General features: G+C 42.3%; 1 protein-coding gene across 2 annotated transcripts in view; it reads left to right on the top strand.

Moving 5' to 3' along the window:
- Root (ciliary rootlet coiled-coil, rootletin) overlaps nucleotides 1–27,142 on the top strand; it is an 86,798-nt gene that overhangs the window by 41,986 nt on the left and 17,670 nt on the right. For both annotated transcript variants that reach the window (XM_073962483.1, XM_073962484.1), the window contains exons 2-5: nucleotides 16,020–16,490; nucleotides 16,557–16,877; nucleotides 20,268–21,191; nucleotides 21,259–21,410. In XM_073962483.1, the coding sequence (XP_073818584.1) occupies nucleotides 16,020–16,490; nucleotides 16,557–16,877; nucleotides 20,268–21,191; nucleotides 21,259–21,410 (1,868 nt within the window). The remainder of the gene's footprint in view (nucleotides 1–16,019; nucleotides 16,491–16,556; nucleotides 16,878–20,267; nucleotides 21,192–21,258; nucleotides 21,411–27,142) is intronic.

The raw sequence follows: 27,142 nt of genomic DNA, 5'->3' as shown, positions 1-27,142 counted from the left end.
TAATAAGCAAAAGTTCATTCTTTTTCACTACAGGAAATCATTTTTGAGAAAAATTTCAAAAAGTCATAACCATAGGGAACATATGCATGTATTGTTCTCTTAAACATCCTTGTAGGAAGCATGGGGACATGTGTCCACATTAGAGTGGGGCGATTTGAACACCATCACGGGCGCCTGGAGTTTCTGATTCTTATGATTGTACTAAGCAAAAAAGTCAACTAGACCATATGTCTACGGTGAAAATCGAGCCCCCGGATTTTGACTTGAAGTTATTTTTCAAGGATTTTTGGATATTTTGGCATATAAGAACCAAACCACTGAGATTTTCGATCCAACACAAAGACAACAATTGTAGCCAAGACAATAATAAATAACTCACTAGTACATCGCAAAAGCATTGGAACGCTCCTTCAGGTAGTTATGGCCTCGAGAAGGTGCACATTTTTTGGAAAATATCGATAAATGACACTGTGCTACAAAATGGGACTCAAAGTCAGTGGGTGGAAAATTCCTTTTGGAGATGAAAGCCCTTGGTGAGTGTACTAAGAACCCAAAAGGAAATATTCACCATAGGTCAAGTTTCCGAGATATCGCGTGATTAATGGATTAATTTTGGCCCCTTAATTTGTGGGAAAATAGCTTCATATCTCTCTAAAGCGTTATTGTAGCTTCATTTTAACATTACAAAAATCGGTTTTAATATCAGAATATCCGATTCAAAAATATAGGTAACCGGATCTATCCTCAAATAAAATTTGTTATTAACGTGTTCGTCATTACAAGAGCTATTTATGGTAAGTATTTCAGAAGCACCAAAGACCAATAACGAATATACATAAAAACAAAACATAGTTTTCTGAACAAAAACCGGGTAAATGTCAAAAAGGACCATGAAAACGGGGAAATATCGATTGGTCATCAATGACAACCGTACCTAAAATCTTCTGAACAACATTTTTGTAGAATATTTGGATGCTGTAAAATCTCGTCTTGTGTTACTTTTACTACGGTTCAAAAAATAAAGGACGAAAAGGACATGAAAGGAATTGAGTTAGAGGGATGAAATATTCTACAAAAAGATTCACCATTCGATTTGACCGAAGAAATGTAATGTTAAAATGAAGCTACAATAACGCTTTAGAGAGATATGAAGCTATTTTCCCACAAATTAAGGGGCCAAAATTAATCCATTAATCACGCGATATCTCGGAAACTTGACCTATGGTGAATATTTCCTTTTGGGTTCTTAGTACACTCACCAAGGGGTTTGGTTCTTATATGCCAAAATACCCAAAAATCCTTGAAAAATAACTTCAAGTCAAAATCCGGGGGCTCGATTTTCACCGTAGACATATGGTCTAGTTGACTTTTTTGCTCAGTACAATCCCAAGAATCAGAAACTCCAGGCGCCCGATAACACATTTTTCCTTCCATACAAATCGCCCCGGCCTAGTCCACATGTCACCACTTTGTCTACTATTATGGTGACAAAGTCAACACTTTGTCAACAGGTTGTCAACAATTCATACTTTTGCGTACATAAGCTGCTCTGCCTGATTGCCTTGCTTTCCTGCTTCATTTTTGACATAATAAAAATAAAAGAATAAAGAAGGCCGAGGAAATTTCGAACTGGGTTGCCCTTTTCTTTTTTATTCTTTTATCAGAAGTAAGCAAGGTAAGCAGGCAAGGCAGCCTATGTACGCAGGCCTTTATGGCCATGAAAATAAAAAGGCGATGACATTTCTGACAATGAAAACGATTTTTTATTATTAGTCCGGTCAAAATAGTCATTAAAATAGCAAAAATTCCCACAGGGCTGAATTTTTGTGGAGAGCTGGGGTTTGCCATTAGAAGCAACGTCCTAAAAGTCCCCATCGATCCCATGTGTGCAAAAAAAGTTATTCGGGGTCAAAGGTCAAATTTTAATGGTTTTTAGGTTCTCGGATTTCTTTTTTGAAAACGGTTGATCAAATCAAAAAGTGACTAAAGTAAATATTGTAGACAGAAAAATTATCTACAAGTTTTATCTTTATAATTTTTTCCTAGAAGAAACCATTCTTGAGATATAGCTGTTCTAAAAAACACATGATTTTTATGCACTTATAAGGGAAATATGCACATATTCAGACGAACCGGCTAAAATAAGGGAAGTAATCGGGTCTGTCCCCAAAAAAAATATATATTTTCTTGAAGAGCGAAATTATAGCTATCTTCTAAAAAAATTCCAACAAATTCGGAGTGTGTTTAGTAGAGTTATTCAATGTTAGAGTCATTTTATGCAAAAATAGCCCATTTAACCCACATGTGTAATCGAAATCCCAACGGGAACGACCCCAACGAAAACTCTCCGATTTTTTTCACGTTTTGTCAGAAGGTAGGGTTTGTTGCACTGATTACGGAAATGTATAATTTTTAACGGTTGCGGATCCGGTTCGCCGGTTATTCGACCCGAAAGGCCAAATTTAAAAACCGGGTTAGATACGGTTCTACTGAACCGATTACTGCAAAGTGGATATCGTTTGAAAGCTTATGAAAGTATCTAACACATAGTGTCATTACTTTAACCGGTTCGCCTCATAATGTACTTACGCGGCTAATTTTTTATTTGACCTTTAGATCGCGATATCTCGAAAATGGTAAGTCTTTTTAAAAATCATAAAGACCACTCTTGTAGACAATTATTAAATCTACAACCATTACTTTAGCCGGCTCTTGCTAAGTCTTACCGTTTTTGAGAAAAATTAAAAAAAACTGAATAATGCCTCCAAAAATGACCTTTGACCCCGAATAACTTGTTTTGCACACATGTGATCGATGGGGACTTTTAGGACGTTGCTTCTAATGGCCAACAATAGCTCTCCACCAAAATTCAGCTTTGTGGGAATTTTTGCTATTTCCCCCTTATACGCATGTCTATTTTGACCGGACTATATTGGTTAGACAGCTTTGAAAACGTTGGCTTTATTTACTAATTTTGTGCTGATGTGGAATCTTGGGCTTTGCCCTTTATATAGTTAAAAGAGACTGTAAGGCATTGTTTACATATATTATAGGCTTTTGCAGGGTTAACCTTCTTAATGAGGATTTATTTGAGGTATACGCAAAGGAATTGACATTTGAAACCTAGTGGGGTTGTTAAATCCGGTTATATACGCAATTTGTACTTTTTTAGTATTTTCATAATTATATGTTTTTCTTTAATAAAATATACTATTTAAACAAAAGTATAAGTTCATCGTCTTATTAAACACATTATATAGCTTTTTATTAATCTATAAAAAGTTCCAAATAGGCCAAAAAACTTAATAGTGAACAATTTGGTACCAATGTCTCCATATGACACTTTATGTACTATTGACTCACTACCTCCAATGTCTCTATTGACTCACTACTTCCAATGTCTCTACTGACTTACTACCTCCAATGTCTATACTGACTCACTACCTCCAATGTCAACACATGGTTTCTCAGCAACTACTGACATACTAGTTCCAATGTCATTACTGACTTTCGAATGACACGTTCATACAAAATGTCTATAGGAAATTGCATTAGTTGTCTACAGTTTGTCAGTAGTACTGTTGACAATGTCAGTAGTAAGTCAGTATAGATTCACTATTGACATTTCCTACAGGGATAGTTTAGACTATACACATCGACGATGATTGAGCGCATTATCTCGATTTATTTGATATATTTTGTATGAAAATGACAACTTAAATCCACTGGATTTGCTAAATCAAGCATAGTCTAAACGGGGTATTAGGGTCTAACAAAACATGTTGTTGTTCCTTAAGGCCTGCGTACATAAGCTGCCTTGCCTGCTTACCTTGCTTACTTCTGATAAAAGAATAAAAAAGAAAAGGGCAACCCACTTCGAAATTTCCTCTGCCTTCTTTATTCTTTTATTTTTATTATGTCAAAAATGAAGCAGGAAAGCAAGGCAATGAGGCAGAGCAGCTTATGTACGCAGGCCTTTAGGAAAGCGATCTTTAGAGAATTTACGAATATTGTACACTGGTATCTTTATAAGAATCTTTGGCCTAACGAGGATGATATGGTAAAAAATGCGCCTTATTGAAATAATTATTTTAGACACAATTTGGAGTCGATTAATCCCTGACCGTCTGTCTGATGCGCACGATAACTTTCAAAGGGGGCAGCCGATTTGGTCCAAATATTGCCACTCTGAATGTTTTATCCAACCTTAGATCATGGGCCATATATGAAGTCCACTCCTTCGGTCACCTCAAAAAGTAAAAAATTATTCGCTAAAATTATCAGCACGATAACTCTCGAAGGGAGTAACAGATTTTGTCCAAACGTTGTTACTAGTTTGTCGAGACTTAGATCTGTAGTGGGAATCGTTAAATGACTTACATACTTACTTAGTTGGCCCTATGCAGAGCATTTGTCCTAAAAGCCGAACTAATAAAAGATACCCATTCTTCTCTATTTGTTGTTTTATTTCTCCAATTTGGAATACAGCTTTTTTCGATCTCGTTTTCCACATGTTTACTCCATCGAAGCCTTTGACTTCTAGTTCTGCGGCGAGGCTAATACGCCCTTTTTATGAGTTTATCATTTTTATGACATGGACTAGCAAACGCAATCGTTGTAAAGAAGATACAGCTCGTGGTTTATACAAGGATTTTTCTCTCAAACACACCAAGCACTGTCTTATCTGCTTGCGCAAGTACCCAGGCCTCGGAACCATACAGTAGTATCAGCGTTTTGTAAAATTTTATTTTTGTTTGACAAGGTGTGGATTTGTTTTTAAACCGCTTACTTTCTTACTTAGACCAATGTAACATCTGTTGACCAATACTATTCTTCTTCTTATTTCACAACTGATGTTGTTTGATGTGTTTATGGTGGTGCCGAGGTACACGAAGTCTTAAACTACCTCAAAATTATAATGAACCAATTTCCACAGTTCGTACGAATTCTATGGACGTATTGCGCGTCGAGCTTGGTCTTATCGCCGTTTAATGCCCGACCCACTTCTATAGATTATCTTTTGACCGTCAGTTATTTCTTTCACTGATCGATCCATGATGCTAATTTCAGCAGCATAAGCTAATAACATGTGACTATTGGTGTATATTTTGACATTTCTTTTGACGTTTGCATCTCGTATAACCTTTTCCAGCAGGATGTTGAAGAGATCACACGAAAGATTGTCTTCTTGTCTAAAACCCCTTTTGGTACTGAACTGTTCGGAGAGGTGCTTTCCTATTTTAACTGAAGCCGGGTATAAGTCAAAGGCATCTTAAAAAGCCGAATGAGCTTTGGAAAAAAAAGGCGGTAAGTGTGGATCTGCACCTCTAGGGTCTTTACAAGGATTTGTCGCCAGGTCTATTAATTGAACATAAGCTTTAGTCGTTCGCACAATATCCCTGACACTATCTTATAAGCAATAGGGACCAGACTTATAGGTAGAGCACACATGTGTGCTGCAGTCTTATCCCAAGAAAGGAGTACGCGTTCTTTCTTCCAGATGGTGCTAACTACCTGATGCATGCATCTTATCGTTTTCAACAGTTCGCTTGTTAAACCACCGGCTCCTCCTGCCTTATTATTTTTTAGTCAGTTTAGTGTTGTCTTTACAAGATTATGTATGCCTCATTAACATCTTCTGGGATCGGATCTGTGGTAACTTCATCGTCTTCGCTAGTATTAGATACCAACAGCTTGGAAAATGAGTTTCCATATCCTGAGCACACTATTTATAATAGTTACCAAATTACCTTGCTGGTCTCTACACGAGGATGAGCCTGTATATGTTTCACTCCTTAGTAGAATGTTCTTCATTCAGGCTCCTGTACTTCTCGATTCTTTCACACTCCCGCTTTTCCGTTTCTCTCTTTTTCCAGCGGAAAAGACGTTTCTCCTCTCTTAATTCCTTAGGATACTTCTCACGTGCCCTATGCGTAACTACTGATTTTAGAGTAGTCCTATATGCCGGAAGTATGGACTTGTGTCAAAAAACAAAAATTCCCTGAAGATGATTGGAGACTCGAATCGAAATATTGGAAAATAAAGAAACTATATAAAAATCAAACAAAAATCAACTATATAATTTCAAAAAGCCTTTAGCCGAACAATACCAATAATAAAAAATACCATCGTAAAAGGAGCCGCAAGGACAACCTGTTGAAAAAATTTCAAAACGATCCGAGAGAAGCTCTCAAACTTTACTTCTTCCGAATTTTGTGTGGGAGGCACATTTTTTGGTCGTATCAAAGTGTATATACCCTTTTTAGCATAAATGCTGAGGGTATAAGAAGAGTAGGGGAAAATCGTAATAACTTTAAACGGACTCTCCAATAATTGATAGCATTTGCATACAATTTTGATTTCGTGGTTCGAAATTAGCCTCAGACTGGTATTTCTTGTAATTATTCGACGCTGAAACCGATTAATGTCGAAATGGGGCAAATGAGATTTTTCATTGGTAGGAAGGAGAAGCACGATTCAAGTACATGCAATTTGGGGGTTGTTTCTGTTGTCACGATGGTGCCTCTTTTTGTATCTCCTCCTCTTATTTTTTACCCCTTCCTCAAAGAATGAACATAAGGATCGCTTTGGGTTTTCAGTAGGATTGAAAATGAAGTTGAAGAGTGTTCCATTAGTTTCTCCTGTTTCCAAATACATATATGAATATGTATGTGTGTATTATTCTGCTCAGTTTTATTGTCAACCCATGACTCCTTCGCTCGTTTATGCACGTGACTTTAATAAATATTTAAATTTCGGTTACATTACAAATAAACATTGGAATCGTTTGGATAATAAATAATAATTCAGAAATGGATTGTTTGTTATTCCAAATATACAATAAACAATATTCATTCATAGGTTGTTGTTACGATAACTAGGATACCATCCGAGTATGAGTTAGGTTTTTTTATGCTTTGACTATGATTCTCATTTTTCTGCTATTTTGCATGAATTAATAAAAACAACAGCAACAACAACGCCATATTCACAATATCATAAACCTATAAAATAAAATAGTAAATCATTTTGGTGGGGGGAAGGAAAGAAGACCGACATGATGACACGGTAACAGACGGTGTAATGCGTGTTTCGACAACATAAAAATCTCCATCAAGCAGGAAACAACAACAAATCCCCCATTCATCAACAACATCGAATCGAAGACCAAATCATATTTTTATGCATATTTCAGTGCATATTATTTATTAGTGTTGTTGTTGTAATAATTTTATATCAATTCAATACAAAATGTAACCTCTGAATGGTATGTGGGGGAAATTATAGTTTTTTTCCCTGTGGTCTATTAAATTGAAAGCAAAACACAGAAAAAAAGCTCTATGGAGACCAATATTTATGTTGCCTCGGCCACCTTGTCGGTGGGGTAGAGGAAGGAGGCAAGAAATAACAACGTGTGTATGTATTTTATACATTTCATAATGCAAATTATTGAAATCAAACAGAAATCGTCATTCCATGCCGGCGGCAAAGTTTGAGACAAACAAACACAACAACAATAAGTTTCAAAGTTATTTTTGAACGGAAGTGAAAATTGGTTATGGGTTTGTGGTATTACTGGGAAGGGGGTTTCGAAGTAATGCAACTTTAAACCAAAAAAAAAAACTATTTCCACAAACATCGCAGAAGGAAACTTCTTTGGTAATCATGAGTGCAGGTCGATTGCATTTGTAGATCAATGATATGGGATATGGACTTTCGCTGAACCCGAATGGCGCAGTGAACTAATATCAGTCACTCTTTTCCATAGTTATTGGGCTAACCAACCATATTAGTTGGTCACCGCAGGACTTTTTATAGCTTTTGGACCAGGCCAGGCATCATTCATTTGCTCACGAAAGACACACAAGGAGTGCATTTTGTAAAAAAAATCATAACAATTATGCAACAGCCCTTATCATTTCTGACTTAGTAGGTATTGAGGCAGCACCGATTGTATATTAGTTGCACCAAAAACTGTTGTTGTAGCACCTTCTAAATCCGTGATGGCCAAGCATTACAGCGACATTGCTCCTTACGAAGTTTGCGGCAGAAACCACCACCATTGGTTTGGCACACAAATTTTACTCACTCAAATAAACTTTTTTGTACGTAAAGCTGCGTTGGGGCAAGCGGCATAAATGCATATCTATGCCCGCTGGTAATTATATGCTGGCCATCACGGTTCTAAATGTATGTGCAAGTCTTCATTTTATTGATGCGTGGGAGATGTGATGGTGGGTGATCTTCGAGGACAGCATTCACAATCTTAAAGCCTCAGTGTGACCGACTTATGGCGTTGTATGTGGTTAAAAAGGTTTCTTTAGCCGCACCCCAAGGGCTTAAGGACCTTGTTCCTGCTTCTCGCGGACGACTTATAATGCTATCGAATGTGACACCCAGGATTTTGAGGTTGTTTGTGGTCGGAATTATTGAACTATCGAACTGCATATTCAGTGGGAGCTTCATTTCCGTCGTCCTCGTGTGGAAGACCTGACAATTAACTAAATGTCGTCGAGAGGTTAAACAGTTCCGGAGATATCACCACTCCTTAGGAAACTCCCTGATTCACTCTACGTGGTTTGGATTTCTGGTTCCTGAATTCCACGTATAGCTGACGACCACACAAATAGTTAGTGACCCAGCGTTTCAAACAATGCCGGAGGGTAGTATTCCAGAACTGCTTAGCATGACTGACCGTATCTAAAGCTTTGTTGTTGTTGTAACACTATTTTATTATTATGTTTGTATGTTCGATCTCCTGTTCAATCTGGCTCTGGGTCTATCTCCAGTTTCAGGAAGTTGGCTGCTTCGATGGGATGTAACCACAGATCCACTGGAGTCAGATGAGTAGGCTTGGCGGGGCAGTTGAATAGGTGCTTAGTATCGTGCGGGACCATGCCGCATACTGGGCAGATGTCTTGCACGGCGCGATCGATTCTCGCCCAATAGGAATTTAGGCGACTGCAATATGCTGAGCGTAATTGAGCCAAAACTACTCTGGTTTGTCGTGGCAGCTGACGCTCTTCAGCTGCGATAGATGGGGGGTGTGCTCCGATGACTGCATTCACACAATAATTGCTTATGGTCTTAGCAACTGTATCCGTGTGAATGCTGTTCCAACCTGCCTGATATGCCTGTTGATCTAGAGGTTCTCTCCTACATTGTTGGACCGTCGTCTCTAGAGCATGAATATCCTTCTTGATATGCCTGGGTGTATCGGTGGCCAGCAGATGGTGATTGGGATGGCTCTCACGGTAACACCCGAGCAGGTACTGCAACGAAAGCATCTCATTGTGTTGCTTTACAGGAAGAATTTTTGCCTCCTCATGTAGATGGTCCACTGTAGATTTGAGGAGGCACCCTGTTGCTGTTCTCAGGGCGGCGTTCTGACAAATTTGAATCTTATCCCACTGCATGTCACATAAATTCTAGGACCAAACTGGCGCCGCATAGCTTACCACAGACCGACCTATCGCTTTATACGTGGTCAACAAGGTTTCTTTATCTGCACCCCAAGTGCTGCCGGCTAGGGACTTGAGGACCTTGTTCCTACATTTCAGTTTATCGCAGACGACGTGGCATGCGCGGACGACGTGAAAGTGGTGTCGAATGTGACCCCTAGAATTTTGGGGCAGTTTGTGGTCGGAATTATGTTTCCATCAACCCTGATATGCAACTCTCTTCTATACTGCGCCGTCCATGTGGTGAACAGAGTGGCCGTCGATTTAGTGGCGGATATCTGCATATTCCTCGCGTGGAAAAAGGTGGTAAGATCGGTTAAATAGGAGTTCAGTCTCTCACAGATGTCATCAGGGTAGGTACCTGACGCCAGGATCGTACAATCATCCGCATACGTTACGCTCTCAATGCCGTCTAGAGGGGGCGGAATACAGGAAAGGTAGAGGTTAAACAGTACCGGAGATATCACGCTTCCTTGGGGAACTCCCTGTTTCACTCTACCGGGCTTGGATTTTTTGTTCCTGAATTCCACATACGACTGGCGACCACACATATAGTTGATTATCCAACGTTTCAGACTTGGCCGGAGGGTTGTCTGCTCGATGTCCTCGAACAGCGTGTAGTGCTTGACAGTATCAAAGGTTTTTGATAAGTCAGGCGCCACCATCAATGTTCTATCACACGGCCGTTCCTGGTTGAGTCCTCGACAAATATGTGTGGAGATGGCGTGCAGCGCTGTTGTCGTGCTGTGCTGCTTACGGAATCCATGCTGATGATCGGAAACTTGATAGCTATTTCTAATGCTGGGGAGGACTAAGGCCTCAAGAGTCTTCGCTACAGGGGACAAAAGCGATATCGGCCTGTACGATTCACCTTTGCTGGCATCCTTGCCTGGCTTCAGTAGCGGGACCACCCTGCCCATTTTCCAGACTTCGGGAACAATAAGGGTGGCTAGCGACAGGTTGAGAACTTTAGTGAGATACTTCACTCCCGGCTCATCCAGCTGTTTCAACATTACCATGGAAATTCCGTCAGGGCCCAACGCTTTTAGTGTTCCTGATGGCATTGGCAACATCATCCATTGTAAACTGTGGTAGTTCATCCTCGGCAGGAAGAGATCTAATGCGACGTAACACTCTTCTCTTCTCCCTGTCACTCTCGGGGTGTTCGTCAAACAGTCGATTGAAGTAACTTGCACACCTCTTCGGGTCAGTCAACGTAACGTCGCCAAACGTGACTGAGGTCCTGTCATCCCTCCTTCCGGGGTTCGAGAGTGACTTAACCGTTGTCCACAATTTGCTTATACCGGCTCCAATGTTGCAACTCTTCAGATGATTTAACCGCTTGTTCCGCTTATGCTCGCCGACCAGCCTGTTAGCTTCCAGTGTCAGCTCCCTGACTCTGGGGTCATTGGGGTTGATACGACGAAGCTCATCACGCTCATTTGCTAATCCCGTCGCCTCTGCTGGGAAATTTGGTCTTACTTCGGGTATTCGACCAGCAGGTATATGGCGAGCGGCTGCAGCAATGATGATGTCTCGGAACATCCTTTCCACTACCCGAACATTAGAAGGATTGGGCAATTCTCTGAAGCGGTGATTGGTGAACTCTCTGAAACTCGGCCAATCAGCTTTCCCATGATTGACGAATGTGCGTCGTTCAGAGGTGATGAAATCGGGTGCTCTGCTGATGAAGACAATTATGGGGAGATGGTCTGAACCAAGGGAAATGACGGGTTGCCAGGTGACGTCATTTGTCAGACCAGGTGACACGATGGCTATGTCTTGCGAGCTGTAACACGCTCCTCTAATTCTGGTTGGGGCTTCCTCGTTGACCGTGCAAAGCGTAGAGCTATCAATTTGCTCAGCCAGCGCTATACGTCTCTGGTCGTTTCCGAGGGCCGAATGCCACATCTCATGATGCGCATTAAAGTCCCCCAGGACCAGACGATTATGACCTTCCAAAAGCGGGCTAATGTCAGGCTTATAATCTGAGATACAGCTATTTCTCGGCGGGATGTGTACGTTCAGCAACTCTATCTCGGCAGATGCATGTATCTAAAGCTTTGGTAAGATCCAATGCTTCCATCACTGTTCTGTGGCACGGTTTGTTCTGGTTGAGTTCTCGGCTAATATGTGCGGAAATGGCTTGCAGTGCTGTTGTGCTTCTATGCTGTTTGCGAAACCCATGTTGATGAGCCGCATTTGGATAACACGCTCTGATGCTGGGGGGAGTAACGCCTCAAGTGTCTTTGCTACTGGTGATAGAAGTAGATCGGTCTGTATGATTCACCTTTGCTGGCATCCTTGCCAGGTTTCAGCAGCGGGACCACCCTGTCCATCTTCCAGACTTCGGGAACTATTAGGGTGGCTAGCGATAAGTTGAGGACCTTGCTTAACTACTCGACTCCCGGTTCATCCAGCTGTTTAAGCATCACCGCTGAAATTCCGTCAGTTCCAAGCGCTTAGGATGGTTTTGCGCATCGGATAACATCTGCAACATTACCCATCGTAAATTTTGGTGGTTCCTCCTTGGCTCGTCTTTGCCCGGTCGCCATGGGGGTGCTCGATAAATTGTCGGCAAAAATAGCCCGCACACCTCTTCGGATCTGTCATAGCCACGCCGTTAAACATGGCAGATGCCCGATCATCTTTCAGACCGATAACGCCTTAAGGTTGTCCACAATTTACTACAAACGGGTACAATGTTGTAGCACTTCAGATGCTCTACCCACTTTTTCCGCTTGCGTTTACCAACTAACCTATTGACTTCCATTGTCAGTTCTCTGGCTCTGGGGTCACTAGGGTTCTTATGGCGAAGCTCTGCACGCTCATTCGCTAATCCCGTCGCCTCTGGTGGGAAATTAGAACTAATTTCAGATATTCGACCTGCTACCCGAACATCAGAGGGATTGGGTAGTTCTGTGAAGCGATGGTTGGTGAATTCCTTGGTAGTTGGCTTTCCCATGGTTAAGGAAAGTACCGTGTTCATAAGTTATGAAGTCGAGTGGTCTATTGATTGAGATGAGGATGGTCCGACCCAAGGGATGTGACGGATTTCCAAGTCACATCATTCGTCAGACCTGGTGACTCAATGGATATGGCAGGTGAACTATGGCATTCTCCTCTAATCCTGGTGGGCGCGTCTGAATCAATGCCGTTCGTTGGTATTGTTGAAGTTACAAAGTTTTTCGGCAATTCACACACACACGACCCGAAAGCAATGAAAGAGCACACAAACGGGAGCAGATGTTTTGATTTGTTTTTGTTTTGCAGCATGCGTGCATACAACGTTACTAACACACTGTCAAGTGGTTTCAATATTCAGAATTTTGTGTGCCCTCTTCTTGGTCGGCAGTGGTCTCAATTCGCAGTGCAAAATGTGGAGCTACCTATTTACTCAGACAGCGTTATGTATCTCTGATCATTCCCTAAGGTTGAATGCCATAGCGCATGATGTACATTGAAATGCCCTAGGATCAGCCGGTGACCTGAATTTAGGCGAATAAAGCAGGACACAGCCATTAATCTGCGGTTCCACAGCTGTTGGGGGATTTGCGTGGGGAGTTCCATAATCCTGCGACGATGACGAAGACTCATTGTAATACTTCCTCAGGAAGGTCAGGCCTGAACGGTTCCTGAAATGCACCCATCCTATGGCGGATGAAAACTGTGCAGAACCATGATCAGGGATTGTTATCTATTTCGGTAAGGAATAGAAAAATACGTAGCAGACACTCCGCGAAATACGAAAGTGCTCGAATAACGGCCCTTGGCCGAGGTGATGTTTCCTCGGATCAATCTGGCAGGTTTTTTAGAGCTTTTTGGGTCATTACCTCAGGAAGTATGGGCTTGTAGCGTAGTAATAGGGTCCGCGAAGACAAAAACGTGCAAACAAATTCAAAACGATCCCACATATGTCCTTAAACTGCACTTTTGAACAATTTTTCTATGGGAGAAGTGGATCGATATAGTCCGTCTTCGAACCTCGAACCTATTAGAAAGTGAAAACTTTGGATCAAATCTGTTACTCTTATCCAGGGTTATGGTGTGCACCATTATAGCGAAAATATTTAAAAATTGTGGAGAAGGAGGAGTGGACCGATATATTCGTACTTGATATTGCACAAAATATTACGCGGTGCAAAGTTTGGACAAAATGAATTTCATCCAAACATTCTTTGGGTCATCCAAACATTCTTGGGGTCTAAAACCATGAGACTCATTTTTGCTTGTATCAAAGGCTGGGGGTAAAAAGGAAGCCCCATATCGACGCCTCCAAACAATAGTATGCTAAGTCGACTTAGCATGTTTTCAAGTTCTTTACATTTTTATATTTAACGTCCTTTAACTTAAATTCTGTCAAATTTTGGTAATAATCGGACAATCCGAACAGAAGTTATAAACAAATATTTACTTAGCATAGTACTGAAGTTCAAAAAAATTTCCAAAATTTTAGAGCTTGTCGTGCAAAACTCACTGTTCAGAATTAGCAAACTGTTATTTGGAGGTGTCGAACGTCCTTTAACTTAAATTCTGTCAAATTTTGGTAATGATCGGTCAATCCGAACAGAAGTTATAAACAAATATTGACTTAGCATAGTACTGAAGTTCAAAAAAATGTCCACACTTTGACAGCTTCTCCTGCAAAACTCACTTTTTAGACTTAGCATACTATTATTTGGAGGTGTCGATATGATTAAGCTAATATGAATAGGATGTACTCAATGAAAGAATCCTCCCTTGTCCCTTCTGTGCACACGTATCCTCATATCAATTCAGCAATTCAGCCTCGCTGAATAAGGTTTTCCATAGGAAAACTGCAATTCAGCCTGGCTGAATAAGGTTTTCCATAGGAAAACTGCAATTCAGCCTGGCTGAATAAGGTTTTCCATAGGAAAACTGCAATTCAGCCTGGCTGAATAAGGTTTTCCATAGGAAAACTGCAATTCAGACTGGCTGAATAAGGTTTTCCATAGGAAAACTGCAATTCAGCCTGGCTGAATAAGGTTTTCCATAGGAAAACTGCAATTCAGCCTGGCTGAATAAGGTTTTCCATAGGAAAACTGCAATTCAGCCTGGCTGAATAAGGTTTTCCATAGGAAAACTGCAATTCAGCCTGGCTGAATAAGGTTTTCCATAGGAAAACTGCAATTCAGCCTGGCTGAATAAGGTTTTCCATAGGAAAACTGCAATTCAGCCTGGCTGAATAAGGTTTTCCATAGGAAAACTGCAATTCAGCCTGGCTGAATAAGGTTTTCCATAGGAAAACTGCAATTCAGCCTGGCTGAATAAGGTTTTCCATAGGAAAACTGCAATTCAGCCTGGCTGAATAAGGTTTTCCATAGGAAAACTGCAATTCAGCCTGGCTGAATAAGGTTTTCCATAGGAAAACTGCAATTCAGCCTGGCTGAATAAGGTTTTCCATAGGAAAACTACAATTCAGCCTGGCTGAATAAGGTTTTCCATAGGAAAACTGCAATTCAGCCTGGCTGAATAAGGTTTTCCATAGGAAAACTGCAATTCAGCCTGGCTGAATAAGGTTTTCCATAGGAAAACTGCAATTCAGCCTGGCTGAATAAGGTTTTCCATAGGAAAACTGCAATTCAGCCTGGCTGAATAAGGTTTTCCATAGGAAAACTGCAATTCAGCCTGGCTGAATAAGGTTTTCCATAGGAAAACTGCAATTCAGCCTGGCTGAATAAGGTTTTCCATAGGAAAACTGCAATTCAGCCTGGCTGAATAAGGTTTTCCATAGGAAAACTGCAATTCAGCCTGGCTGAATAAGGTTTTCCATAGGAAAACTGCAATTCAGCCTGGCTGAATAAGGTTTTCCATAGGAAAACTGCAATTCAGCCTGGCTGAATAAGGTTTTCCATAGGAAAACTGCAATTCAGCCTGGCTGAATAAGGTTTTCCATAGGAAAACTGCAATTCAGCCTGGCTGAATAAGGTTTTCCATAGGAAAACTGCAATTCAGCCTGGCTGAATAAGGTTTTCCATAGGAAAACTGCAATTCAGCCTGGCTGAATAAGGTTTTCCATAGGAAAACTGCAATTCAGCCTGGCTGAATAAGGTTTTCCATAGGAAAACTGCAATTCAGCCTGGCTGAATAAGGTTTTCCATAGGAAAACTGCAATTCAGCCTGGCTGAATAAGGTTTTCCATAGGAAAACTGCAATTCAGCCTGGCTGAATAAGGTTTTCCATAGGAAAACTGCAATTCAGCCTGGCTGAATAAGGTTTTCCATAGGAAAACTGCAATTCAGCCTGGCTGAATAAGGTTTTCCATAGGAAAACTGCAATTCAGCCTGGCTGAATAAGGTTTTCCATAGGAAAACTGCAATTCAGCCTGGCTGAATAAGGTTTTCCATAGGAAAACTGCAATTCAGCCTGGCTGAATAAGGTTTTTCCTATGAAAAATAAGGTTTTCCATAGGAAAACTGTGAAAACTATAAAAAATAAGGTTTTATTATTGTAATATATTGGTTAAAATCCGAAGTAATCTACCCCTAACATAAGTGTGATAATATTTTAACTTTTCCCTTTCTCTATTTCTTTCAGATGCAAGCGTACCGAGACAACTTCAAACAAACTCCTTGTCCTTCTGTCTTGGATCAACCACCGCCTCAGACAAGATTACCATTCTCGAAGAGCAATCGCAGCCGTAGTACTGCAAAAAACGATCATACGACAACAGGTTCCATAAACGGAGCAGCAACAACACCCAGAATGTTAAGTCCCACGCCCTCAGAAGATATGGGTACATCGGCCCTGTTGCGACAAAATCAAGAGTTACGACAACGTTTGGCCGAAGAGGCGAATAGCTATAGACGTCGCTTGGATACCTACAAGCAGGCTCAACAAAATCAAACCACACTGGTTAGTCGTTTACAATCGAAGATTCAGCAGTATAGACAGCGATGCAGCGATTTGGAAGAACGTATGCAGGAAACCATTAAACCACCGACACCATGTCCAGCAGCAGCGTCACAGCCTAAAATAACAACGGGGCCAACTTCCAGTCAGGTTATGGTAAGCTAAATGTGATGACATTTACCAAAAGATAAGGTTTGATTAATTTAATTTTATTTGTTTTAGTGTTCCACTTCCTTGACCCTGGGCCATTCGAGTCAACCTTGTTCCTCTTCATTGGAAACACCTCCTTCACCACCCACCTGTGGTGGTGGTCGTGAATTTGTTGTCCACGAAGATAGTGGTGAATTGTGTCGAAAACTGGAGGAGGAGCACAAAAAGTGTGAACAGCTGATGACCCAAAATAATGCCCTGCGGCAACAGCTGATCGAATCGAATCGTACCAATGAGGCTCTGACCAATGATTTACAAAAATTGACCAATGATTGGTCAAATTTACGTGATGAGTTGTTGGTCAAAGAGGATGAATTTAAGGAGGAAGAACAGGTATGCTAATATACAAATCACAAAATACACCTTAGCCTCGATTTACGCAACACAGTGGAACCACCGGTTGTATGTTTAGGATTTTGTAAGGAGAGAGGAGGATATGTTCTAGTCAGTATATGAAGCTCCAATGTGTCTATGAAGATTAGCAGATACAATATTTATATTCGCCCTTCAGTGTTTTCCCAGCAAACCGAATGTCGGGTGTCCGACATGTCTGAACAATTTCGCAAGCTTCTTCTTCTTCTTAGTTGTTGTTGTAGCCCCTACAGGTTTATGTTGTATCGGTGGAAAAGAAAGAGAAGAAATATGAAATTAATAGGTGGACATCAAGCATCCACATCCTGTCCTAAGAAGCGTGCTGCTTCAAATGGATGTGTCCAAAGTGACTCCGGTGTCAGGTCAGTCGGATGTGCAGGACACGCGAAGAGGTGCCGTGTGATGTGCGGAGATTGACCACATTTTGGGCATGAGTCTATTATTTCAGGATTTAGGAGGGAGAGGTAACTGTTTAGGTACCTAGAGATGCCAGATCGGAGTTGTGATAATATTGATCTGGTCTCTCTAGATAGTGCTCCCTCATCCTCGTTTATGGGAGGTGGTCTTCCACCGAGCACAATGCTGCTCGTATATGAGGATATATGGTTCTCCACCTCTTTGAGTGCGCTTTGTATGTCATCAATCGTTGGGATATGGGGGATTTGTGGTATGTTGGGGAGTTCCTTACGGAAATCATATCGGATGGGTTTTTGTCTTTCGGAGGGGGGTCTGTTGTAGCTTATGTTGTTGGGGTGGTCGAGTTTTTGGCATTTGATTGTATGTTGCCTTGTAAGGAGGGTCAAGTGAGGCTTCACCGGCAATAGTTTGGTTTCATGGTGAAGGTGGTCTTCGGGCGCCTTGGAGTGGCACCCTGTTGCAACGCGTAGGGCAGTGTTTTGGACCGTTTGTAGGTTCTTCCACTGCGTGTCGCTGATTCCTGGTGTCCATATAGGGCCTGCGTAATCAAGGAGGGGCGACCTATGGCTTTATACATGGTTAGTATGGTCTCCTTGTCTTTCCCCCAAGTGCTGCCCGAGAGAGCTTTGAGGATTTTATTCCTTTTCCCCACGTTCCCAGCATGTTTACAGAAGAGGAACATGTTATCAAAGGTTACACCCAGTATTTTGGGATTCTTAATTGTTGGGATGACTTGCCCGCGGATGTGTATGTCAAGTTTTGTGTTGACCTCTTTTGTCCACGATGTCAAGATGGTGGCTGAGGATTTGGGGGCGGATAGCTGCAGGTCACGGTCTACGAAGAAGTCTTTTAGTGTTGGGAAATAGTTGTTTATACGAGCCTCTATGTCATTAACATTCCTGCCAGAGGACACTACCGTGCAGTCATCTGCATACGATATTAAGTGGACATTTTCGGGTGGGTTAGGGGCTTTTGAGACGTAGAAATTAAAGAGTAGCGGGGATAGTACGCCCGCTTGAGGTACTCCTTGTTTGTTTTTCCTAGGTGGGGATTTATGTCCACGGAATTCCAGCCATATAGTTAACCAGCCATCTCTTGAGGTAGTTTGGGAGCGATGTTTTCATCACATCTCTCAAGAGGATGGTATGATTAACTGTATCGAAGGCTTTAGACAGGTCGAGGGCTACGAGTATTGTTCGTTTATGGGGTATCTTTCTGTTCAGTCCTTCAGTTCTCCTTGTAGTGACTTTACTGAGGGCCGATGTGGTACTTCTTCCAGCTCTGAAACCGTGCTGGTGTTCGGCGAGGTGGAAATGTTCAGGGAAACGCGGTAGGATAATGGATTCAAGTGTCTTCACAACAGGAGATAGGAGTGTTATCGGACGGTAGGAGTTTCCCATATGGGCCGGTTTGCCTGGTTTATGGACCGGAACAATTTTGCATCTTTTGCAGTAGGGTCATTCTGAAGAATTTTTCGCCTGCTGGTGCGAGGTTGGAAGGGGGGCTTGAGAGAAATTAGCTTCTGTTAACCGATTGAACATATCCCAGTCAGCTTTGTTAAAGTTAACAATGGTTCTTTCTTCTGACAGGGTTGTTGTATCTGCCGTATTGAGCTTTACTGTGATGGGAAGATGGTCAGAGTTCAGAGCGATATCAACATGCCAGGTGACATTTGCGATAAGGCTTGCGCTGACTAGTGTGACTTCAGGGGAGCTGCGGCAGGATGCGGTGATTCGGGTTGGGTGCTCCTCATTTATGGGGCAGTAGTTCGAATCATCCACCTGTTCCGCTATGTGGTTCCCTCTGGCATCACACCCTAGTTCAGAGTGCCAGCTGTCATGGTGAGCATTAATGTTCCCCAGGAGAATTGTATTTTCATCCTGGAGGAATGGACTTATGGATGGCTTATATCCTGCCTTGCAGACTGAGTCTGGGGGTATGTAGATATTTAGGATATTGTTATCGTTTCCCCCTGGCTATATAGTTATGCCCTGAATTTCAAAATGGGGGTCTGTTGTGGTAATTGCAAGAGGTCTGTAGGGTAAGGAGTCATGGATTATGAAGGCCAGTCCACCGCCGATATCTTTGTCTCTATCCTGCCTAAGTATATAGTAGGATGATGATCTTGTCATGTTGTTCCTGTTAGAGATCTTAGTCTCCTGAATTGCGGCGAGTGGAATGCCCTTCTTATCCATGAAGTCTATGACTTCTGTAATTTTCCTGCCCAGGCCGTTGCAGTTCCATTGTGGGATTTTGAGGCCTTGTATATTGGCATTGTTTATTGAGGTTGTATTGGTTGTTGTGTGTATGTTGTTCCCTGGGGAACAAGCTGTGGTTGATTGGGCTATGGTGGGATTTGATGGGGTGGGTGGGAGTGTCTGTTGGGTGCGACGACAGCATGGGCCAACAAAGTCTAGGGAGTGTTGTGCAGTGTTCTGAGACCTGAGCATCTGAGATGTGTCTCAGTGTTACACACGGAACATTCTTCTTAGTTGGCTTTGCTTGCGCACAGAACATTTGTCCCATAAGTCGAACTAAGGATAGATTTCCACTTTCCACGATCTCTAGCTATCTCCTCCCAGTTTGAGGGGATGCCACGTTCTTCGATGTCATCTTTCACCTGTTCTTTCCATCGAAAATTTTGAAAGCAGCTTTCAAAAAATTTTTTCCGATTTCTATTCCATTTTCGTAAGGGATGTTTTTCTTCCGATTAGCTCCGACATTTCGTTTGGAAATTTCTTTACGATTTTGGATCGGGTGTAGCAGCCATAATTCGTTACGATTGGTTTGCTGGGTTATTGCAATTCGATGCCTAAATTGTTATAAAAATCAAGCTTGTTCCTCTGTGTAATTGTCAATCGCGGTTGACAATTCCGTTCCGTTTTTGAATGCGTCCCACCTCTAACTTATTCCCCATCTTATCACCCTTCACAGGCCTTCAAAGACTATTACAACAGTGAACACAATCGCCTACTAAAAATGTGGCGCGAAATTGTTGCTGTGAAGCGTGCCTTCAAAGATATGCAGACGGCAATGCGCAATGAAGTCACCAAAATGGGTCTCGAAGTAAATGGAGCGGTCAAGGACATCAATGCCACGTGCAATAATGTTGCCTTCAATCATCAACAGGCTAAGCGTATACTTGACGAACAGTTGGCCCAGGCGAAACGTGAAAATGATGAACTACAAAATCAATTAGCCACCTTGAAGGTACAACACGAATCGGCACGTCATGAAGTTTTGGAGCGAGATCAACGCCTATTGGAGCTAATGAATCAATTGAAAAAACTTGAAGATCGTTGTGCCCAGGCTGAATCGCAGGCCATGTTGGCATCTCGTTACAACGATGAAATTGATCGCTTGAATAGCTCGATACGTGAAATAGCTCAAGCTGTGGTTTTAGATGCTGAGATGGCTGATCGTGAGCAGGCTGATGCAGCCACAGCAGGTGGTGGCGCTGATATGCAACACATGCACTTGTCACGTGACAGTGGTGCTTCTTCTACAGCCAAATCACCCAGACGCTCATCGGCTCGTGCCTCTCAAGCGTTTGCCGAAGGCACAATATCTGCCGTCCAAGCAGCCCTACACAAGTATCAATTGGCTCTGCATGACATGCAGGTTAAATATCAAAATACCCAAGAAAACTTAACGGCCACCAAAACCCAACTGGATACCAGCGAGGGCACCAAGGCATTGCTAACAACAAAAATACAACAGTTAACCGAAAAGTTGGATGCAAGCAATTCAAAACTTTCAGAACTTTTGAAAGAACGCGATAGTTTGCAGAAGACGCTCGATGAGATACGCGATCAAAAGCAACAATCGGAGCAGGGTAAAGCTGAGATTAATAATGCGGTAGGTTACAAATAAAGGTTTATTTTGTTTTAATTCAAAATTACATGTTATTGTTGTTTTTTTATAGTTTGAAAATCTGAGTGCAGATTTTGAAAAACTGCAATTCAATTATGGTAAACTGCAAAAGAAAATCGATGCCTTGGAGGAGGACAAAAAGGCTGTGGAATTGGAAATTCAACGAATTCTAAAGGATAAAAATATAACGGAATTGAATTTGAGGTAAGTTCAGTTCACCAGAGACGCATTTGACAAAAGTACCGTTTGAAGCAAATTGCCAATGTCATGAGGTATAACAATTTGGTGGTTTTTCCGCCCCCCTTGACGTACAAAAACCACTGTTTAAGCAGGAATGTCAACCGTTCCGAGGTAAAATCGCTACAGATCTATCGTCTGTAACAATTTTGAACTCGGAACAGTTGGCTTCCCTGAATGAATACTAATAGCTTTTCCTAAAAGAGTGTAATTGATATGGATTGGTAATTTAATTGGCCAAATACTCACGTTCAGCCACGCTAGCACGATGCGACTTCTCTAAGATTGCAATATATTTCATTAGTTACATTTTTGCAACCTCCAAGCTGTTGGTCTTGCTGGCTAATGCATCTCCTTCGGTTGCAGCTGAAAGATGTGCCCTCTCCGAACTCGTACAGACTTCAGTTAGTCTTCGCACTTTTGTTAGCAGAAATTTTGCAACCTCCGAACTCATGGTCTTACCTTCTACTTTTTCATTGGCCGATCTTTGTGCCTCCAACTCATATTGTTGGGTTTCAGCAGAAAGACGGGCACTCACCGACTATTAAAAGCATTAGTTAGTCTTCTCATCTTTACTAGCAGAGGCTTGACCTCTCGCTCTCCTTCTTGGTTGGTCGCAATATATCTTCTAAGGCTACACAGCTTCTTCACCTTCACGTAGAACATTTTTGAGCAGTTTTTTAGTTTCATGACAAGTTAGGCGTTTTTTTGTATAATATCAAGGTGTCTTCCATCGACGTGATTTCCCATACTCCCTTTCTGATCTCTACATCTTTAAAGTGTAGGTCTCCAAGATTGCCAAATATTTCTTTAGCAGTATTTTTTCAAAGCTCCAAATTTCTGGTCTAACTTTCTGCTTCATCATTGGTCGATTTTTTTGCCCTCAACTCATATTGTTTGGTTTAAGACTGAAATACGGGACCTCTCCGAAATCGTACAAACATCAGTTAGTCTTCTCACTTTTGTCCTCAAAGCCTTGAACTGTCGTTTTACTTCTTGGCGGATGACTAGTATTTCTTCCTGGACTAAACTAGCTTACTTAACTTTGTGCAGACCATTTTTTTATATCATTGACATGATTTCACTTTCCATTTTACTTTACTTTACTCTTCAACCTCTTCCATATTCGCTTTTTGGTCTCTACATCTCTAAAGCACTGCCGACCAAGAAGAGGGCACACAAAATTCTGAATATTTGCAACTTTTGACAGTGTGTTAGTAAGGTTGTATGCACGCATGCTGCAAAACAAAAACAAATCAAAACATTTGCTCTCTTTTGTGTGCTCTTTCGTTGTGCTCGGGTCGGGTATGTGTGAATTGCCCAAAAACTTCGTAACTTTAACAATACCAGAGAACGGCATTGCTCTAAAGTGTAGGTGTCCAAGATTGCCAAATATTTCGTTAGCAGTAATTTTTTCAACCGCCAAACTTCTGGTCTTACTTTCTGCTACTTCATTGGCTGAACTTTGTACCGCCAACTCATCTTGTTCGGTTTCAGGTGAAAGACGGGCACTCCCCAAACTATTAAGAGAATTAGTTAGTCTTCTCAACTTTACCCTAAGAGCCTTGAGTTCTCGCTCTTCTTCTTGGTTGGACACTAGTATATCTTCTGAGGTGACACACAGCATTTTGAGCTGTTCTTTTAGTTTCACGGAAAGTTGGGAGGCAACTTCATTCGCTATTTTTGTATAATAGCAAGGTGTGTTCCGTTGACATGATTTCAACTTCCATTTTCTTCATAGCCGATATCGCGGCTTTACGCTTCATCCTCTCCCAGACTTCCTTTTTGATCTCTATATACATATATAATGTGCAGGTCTCTAAGACTGCTAAAAATTTCGTTAGCAGCATTTTTCAAACCTCCAAAATGTTGGTCTTACTTTCTGCTTCTTCATTGAGCGATCTTTGTGCCGCCAACTTATCTTTTTCTGTTTCAGCTGAAAGACGGACCCTTTTCGATTTCTCAAAAGCTTTAGTTAGTCTTTTCATGTTTGCCCTCAAAGTTTTATTTCTTAAGGCGTTGCCGCATCTCTACGCGGCTGAATGTGTGCTGAAACACGATTTTCGTATGCTTTGACTTTTGACTTAAAGCCGGAAGAACATGCAACTTAATGAATTAAGCCAGAAATCCTCTTATGCGACGAGGCCTTTAGTTGGCCGCTCGTATTTCCTCCTGGGTGGTCCTAGCTCCTCGCAGATCATTATTTACCTGTTCGTTTAGTTTCATGACCAGTTGGAAGGCATCTCCTTTGTCATTTTTGCATGATATCAGATCGTCTTTCATTGACATGATTTCATCTTCCATATTCTTTATAGCCCCTACCGCGTAATTTCTCTCTATACTTCCTCTTTACAATTCGGACGCAAGCTCGTCCACTTGTTCCTTCAATTCACAGACTCTCTTATTGGTCTCTACATCATTAAAGGTGTAGGTCTCCAAGTTTGCCAAATAATTCGTTAGCAGCATTTTTCAAAAGTTCTGCTCTTACTCTCTGCTTCATCATTGGTTCTTATTTGTGACGCCAACTTATCTCGTTCGGTAACAGCTGAAAGACAGGTCAACTGAATGACGGATCTGCATCAGTTAGTCTTCTCACTTTTGGCCTCAAAGCCTTGACATCTCGCTCTACTTCTTACTTGTCCGCTAGAATTTCTTCCTGGGCTGGCCTAGTATTATATCATGACGTGTTCCATTTAGAGTTGTGTAGTTCGGAACGAACTAGTTCCAAGGAACTATTCCGGACAAGGAAAAGGGAAAAGGAACTAGAAAGATCGATCCGCTCCGGGAACTAGATTGCCCAACTCTAGTTCCATTGACATGATGACTACCGCGGCATTGAGCTCCATCCTCTCGTTGTACAATTCGAATGCAAGCTCGTCCACTAGTTTATTCAGGCCACATATTCTCATTTTGGTATCTAGATCTTTAACGTGTAGGCCTTCTAGCATCTCGGGGTTAAACTTTAAGCGTTTGTCGTGCTTCAGGTCAGCTTTGAGTTTATTACTCAATTTATCTAACACACATTTCACCTGCTTCAATTCAATGTTCACTATCACGTTGTATTTCACATGGTAATTTAGTTTCTAGAAAAAACTTTCTGTTGCGACCTTGATGTGATTTGCGACCTCTCTTTTGCAGTAACGTTTAGAATTTATTCCTCACTTCGTATGAGTTCCTCCAGCGATGCGGCATCTAGCTGGCCTATGTCGCACTTTTGAATGAATCATTCGCTTCAGAGATGAGTTCAATAACCCAGTCAATCGGTGTAAGAAGCTTTTCTACTTTATACTTCTTCCTCGAGATGATGATTTTTGTCCAACAAATGTGCCTGGGGACAATCGACAGACATAGGTGGTAGTTTACAAGACTCCATTACTGTTTCTGCCCACGGCAGAGGGTTCTTTCGTACCGGATTGACCCGGAACAACACAAAATCATCGTTCCGGCCAGCGGCTGCCACCTCAGTGTACATATGTTTGTATTTGTTTCGTTTTTCTGTGTTGGGAGCAGCATATCCCGGAATGCCTGCTCCGAATTCTTTTGGGCCGTGTCGGGACGGATGAAAACCCAGGACCATTATATCTGTGCTCAGTTTGTCACATCCGCATCTTCACCCACATCCAACCATCGGTGAGATGCAATAGATGTCAGGAGTGGGTGCATCTAAGGGGTTGCTCTGGACTTGTCCACGTGAGGGACTACGACAGGGACTATGTTGCTGCATGCTGCGTGAACACAGTCCTCAGTGAGTTACGAAACTCCCTCGTCGTCTGACTAAGAAACTCCCTCACAGTCGCCTCGACAACAACCGCACGCGCAGCCTTTAACACCAGCCGTTGTTGTCCGAATCCCAGAGAATGCATCCTTTTTGCAATTTAATTGCAATGGACTCCGAGGTAAGATCGAGGAAATAGTAGATTTCATGAGTCGGAAGAACATCAAGGTCGCTGCGGTGCAAGAAACCAAGCTCAACAACAACTGTAGCTTACAACATTGTGATGGTTACAATGTGTTAAGGAAGGATCGCACCAGAAGTGGAGGTGGGTGATCAGCTTTCCTATTGCACCAGTCTGTCCAATACAGACCTATCTCGCTTGAGCCTGTCTCTAATGACCCGTACATGCAATGTATGGGGGCAGCATTCAGGTGTGGAACTCCCGAGATAGAGTTGCTGAACGTATACATTCCGCCGAGAAATAGCTGTATCTCAGATTACGTGCCTAACATAAGCCCGCTTTTGGAAGGTCATAATCGTCTGGTCCTGGGGGACTTTAATGCGCATCATGAGATGTGGCATTCGGCCCTCTGAAACGACCAGAGAGGTACAGCGCTGGCTGAGCAGATTGACAGCTCTACGTTTTGCACGGTCAATGAGGACGCCGTACCAGAATTAGAGGAGAGTGTCACAGCTCGCCAGACATAACCATCGTATCACCTGGTTTGACAAATGACGTTACCTGGCAACCCGTCATTTCCCTTGGATCAGACCATCCCCCATAATTGTCTCCATTAGCAGACCACCCGATTTCATTACCTCTGAACGCCGCACATTCGTCAATCATAAGAAAGCTGATTGGCCGGGTTTCAGGGAGTTCACCAATCACCGCTTCAGAGAACTGCCCAATCCTTCTGATGTTCGGGTAGCGGAAAGGACGTTCCGAGACATCATCACTGCTGCAGCCGTTCGCCATATCCCTGCTGGTCGAATACCCGAAGTAAGACCAAGCTTCCCAGCAGAGGCGAAGGGATTAGCAAATGAGCGTGATGAGCTTCGCCGAACCAACCCCAATGACCCCAGAGTCAGGGAGCTGTTACTGGAAGTAAACAGGCTGGTCGGCGAGCACAAGTGGTTAAATCATCTGAAGAGTTGCAACATTGGAACCGGTATAGGTGAATTGTGGGCAACGGTTAAGTCACTCTCGAACCCTGGAAGAAGGGAAGATAGGCCTCAGTCACGTTTGGCGACGTTACGTTGACTGACCCGAAGAGGTGCGCAAGTTATTTCAATCGACAGTTTGTCGAGCACCACGAGAGTGACAGGGCGAAGAGAAGAGTATTACGTCGCATCAGATCTCTTCCTGCCGAGTAGGAACCACCACAGTTTACAATGGATGATGTTGCCAATGCCATCAGGAACGCTAAATCATCCAAAGCGTTGGGCCCTGATGAAATCTCCATGGTAATGCTCAAGCAGCTGGATGAGCCGGGAGTGGAGTATCTCACTAAAGTTCTCAACTTGTCGCTATCCACCCACATTGTTCCCGAAGTCTGGAAAATGGGCAGGGTGATCCCAATACGGAAACCCGGCAAGGATGTCAGCAAAAGTGAATCGTACAGGCCGATTTCGCTTTTGTCGCCCGTAGCAAAGACCCTTGAGGCCTTAGTTCTCCCCAGTATCAGAAATAGCTATCAAGTTGCCGATCATGGATTCCGGTTCCCGAAGCAGCACAGCACGACAACTGCGCTGCACGCCATTACCACATGTATTTGTCAAGGTGGCGCTTGACTTATCAAAAGCCTTTGATACAGTCAGGCACTACACGCCGTTTGAGGACATTGAGCAGACAACCCTCCGGCCAACCTTGAAACGTTGGATAGTCAATTATATGTGTGGACGCCAGTCGTAATTGGAATTCAGGGACAAGAAGTCCAAACCCCGTAGAGTGAAACAGGGAGTTCCCCAAGGTGGGGTGATATCT

Source organism: Musca autumnalis, unplaced genomic scaffold (assembly GCF_047663935.1).
Source record: "Musca autumnalis isolate F117 unplaced genomic scaffold, ASM4766393v1 scaffold_1, whole genome shotgun sequence".
In the NCBI taxonomy this organism is placed as follows: Eukaryota; Metazoa; Arthropoda; class Insecta; order Diptera; family Muscidae; genus Musca; species Musca autumnalis.
The sequence above is the reverse complement of the archived record's forward strand: the minus strand, read 5'-3'. Positions and strand labels throughout refer to the sequence as shown.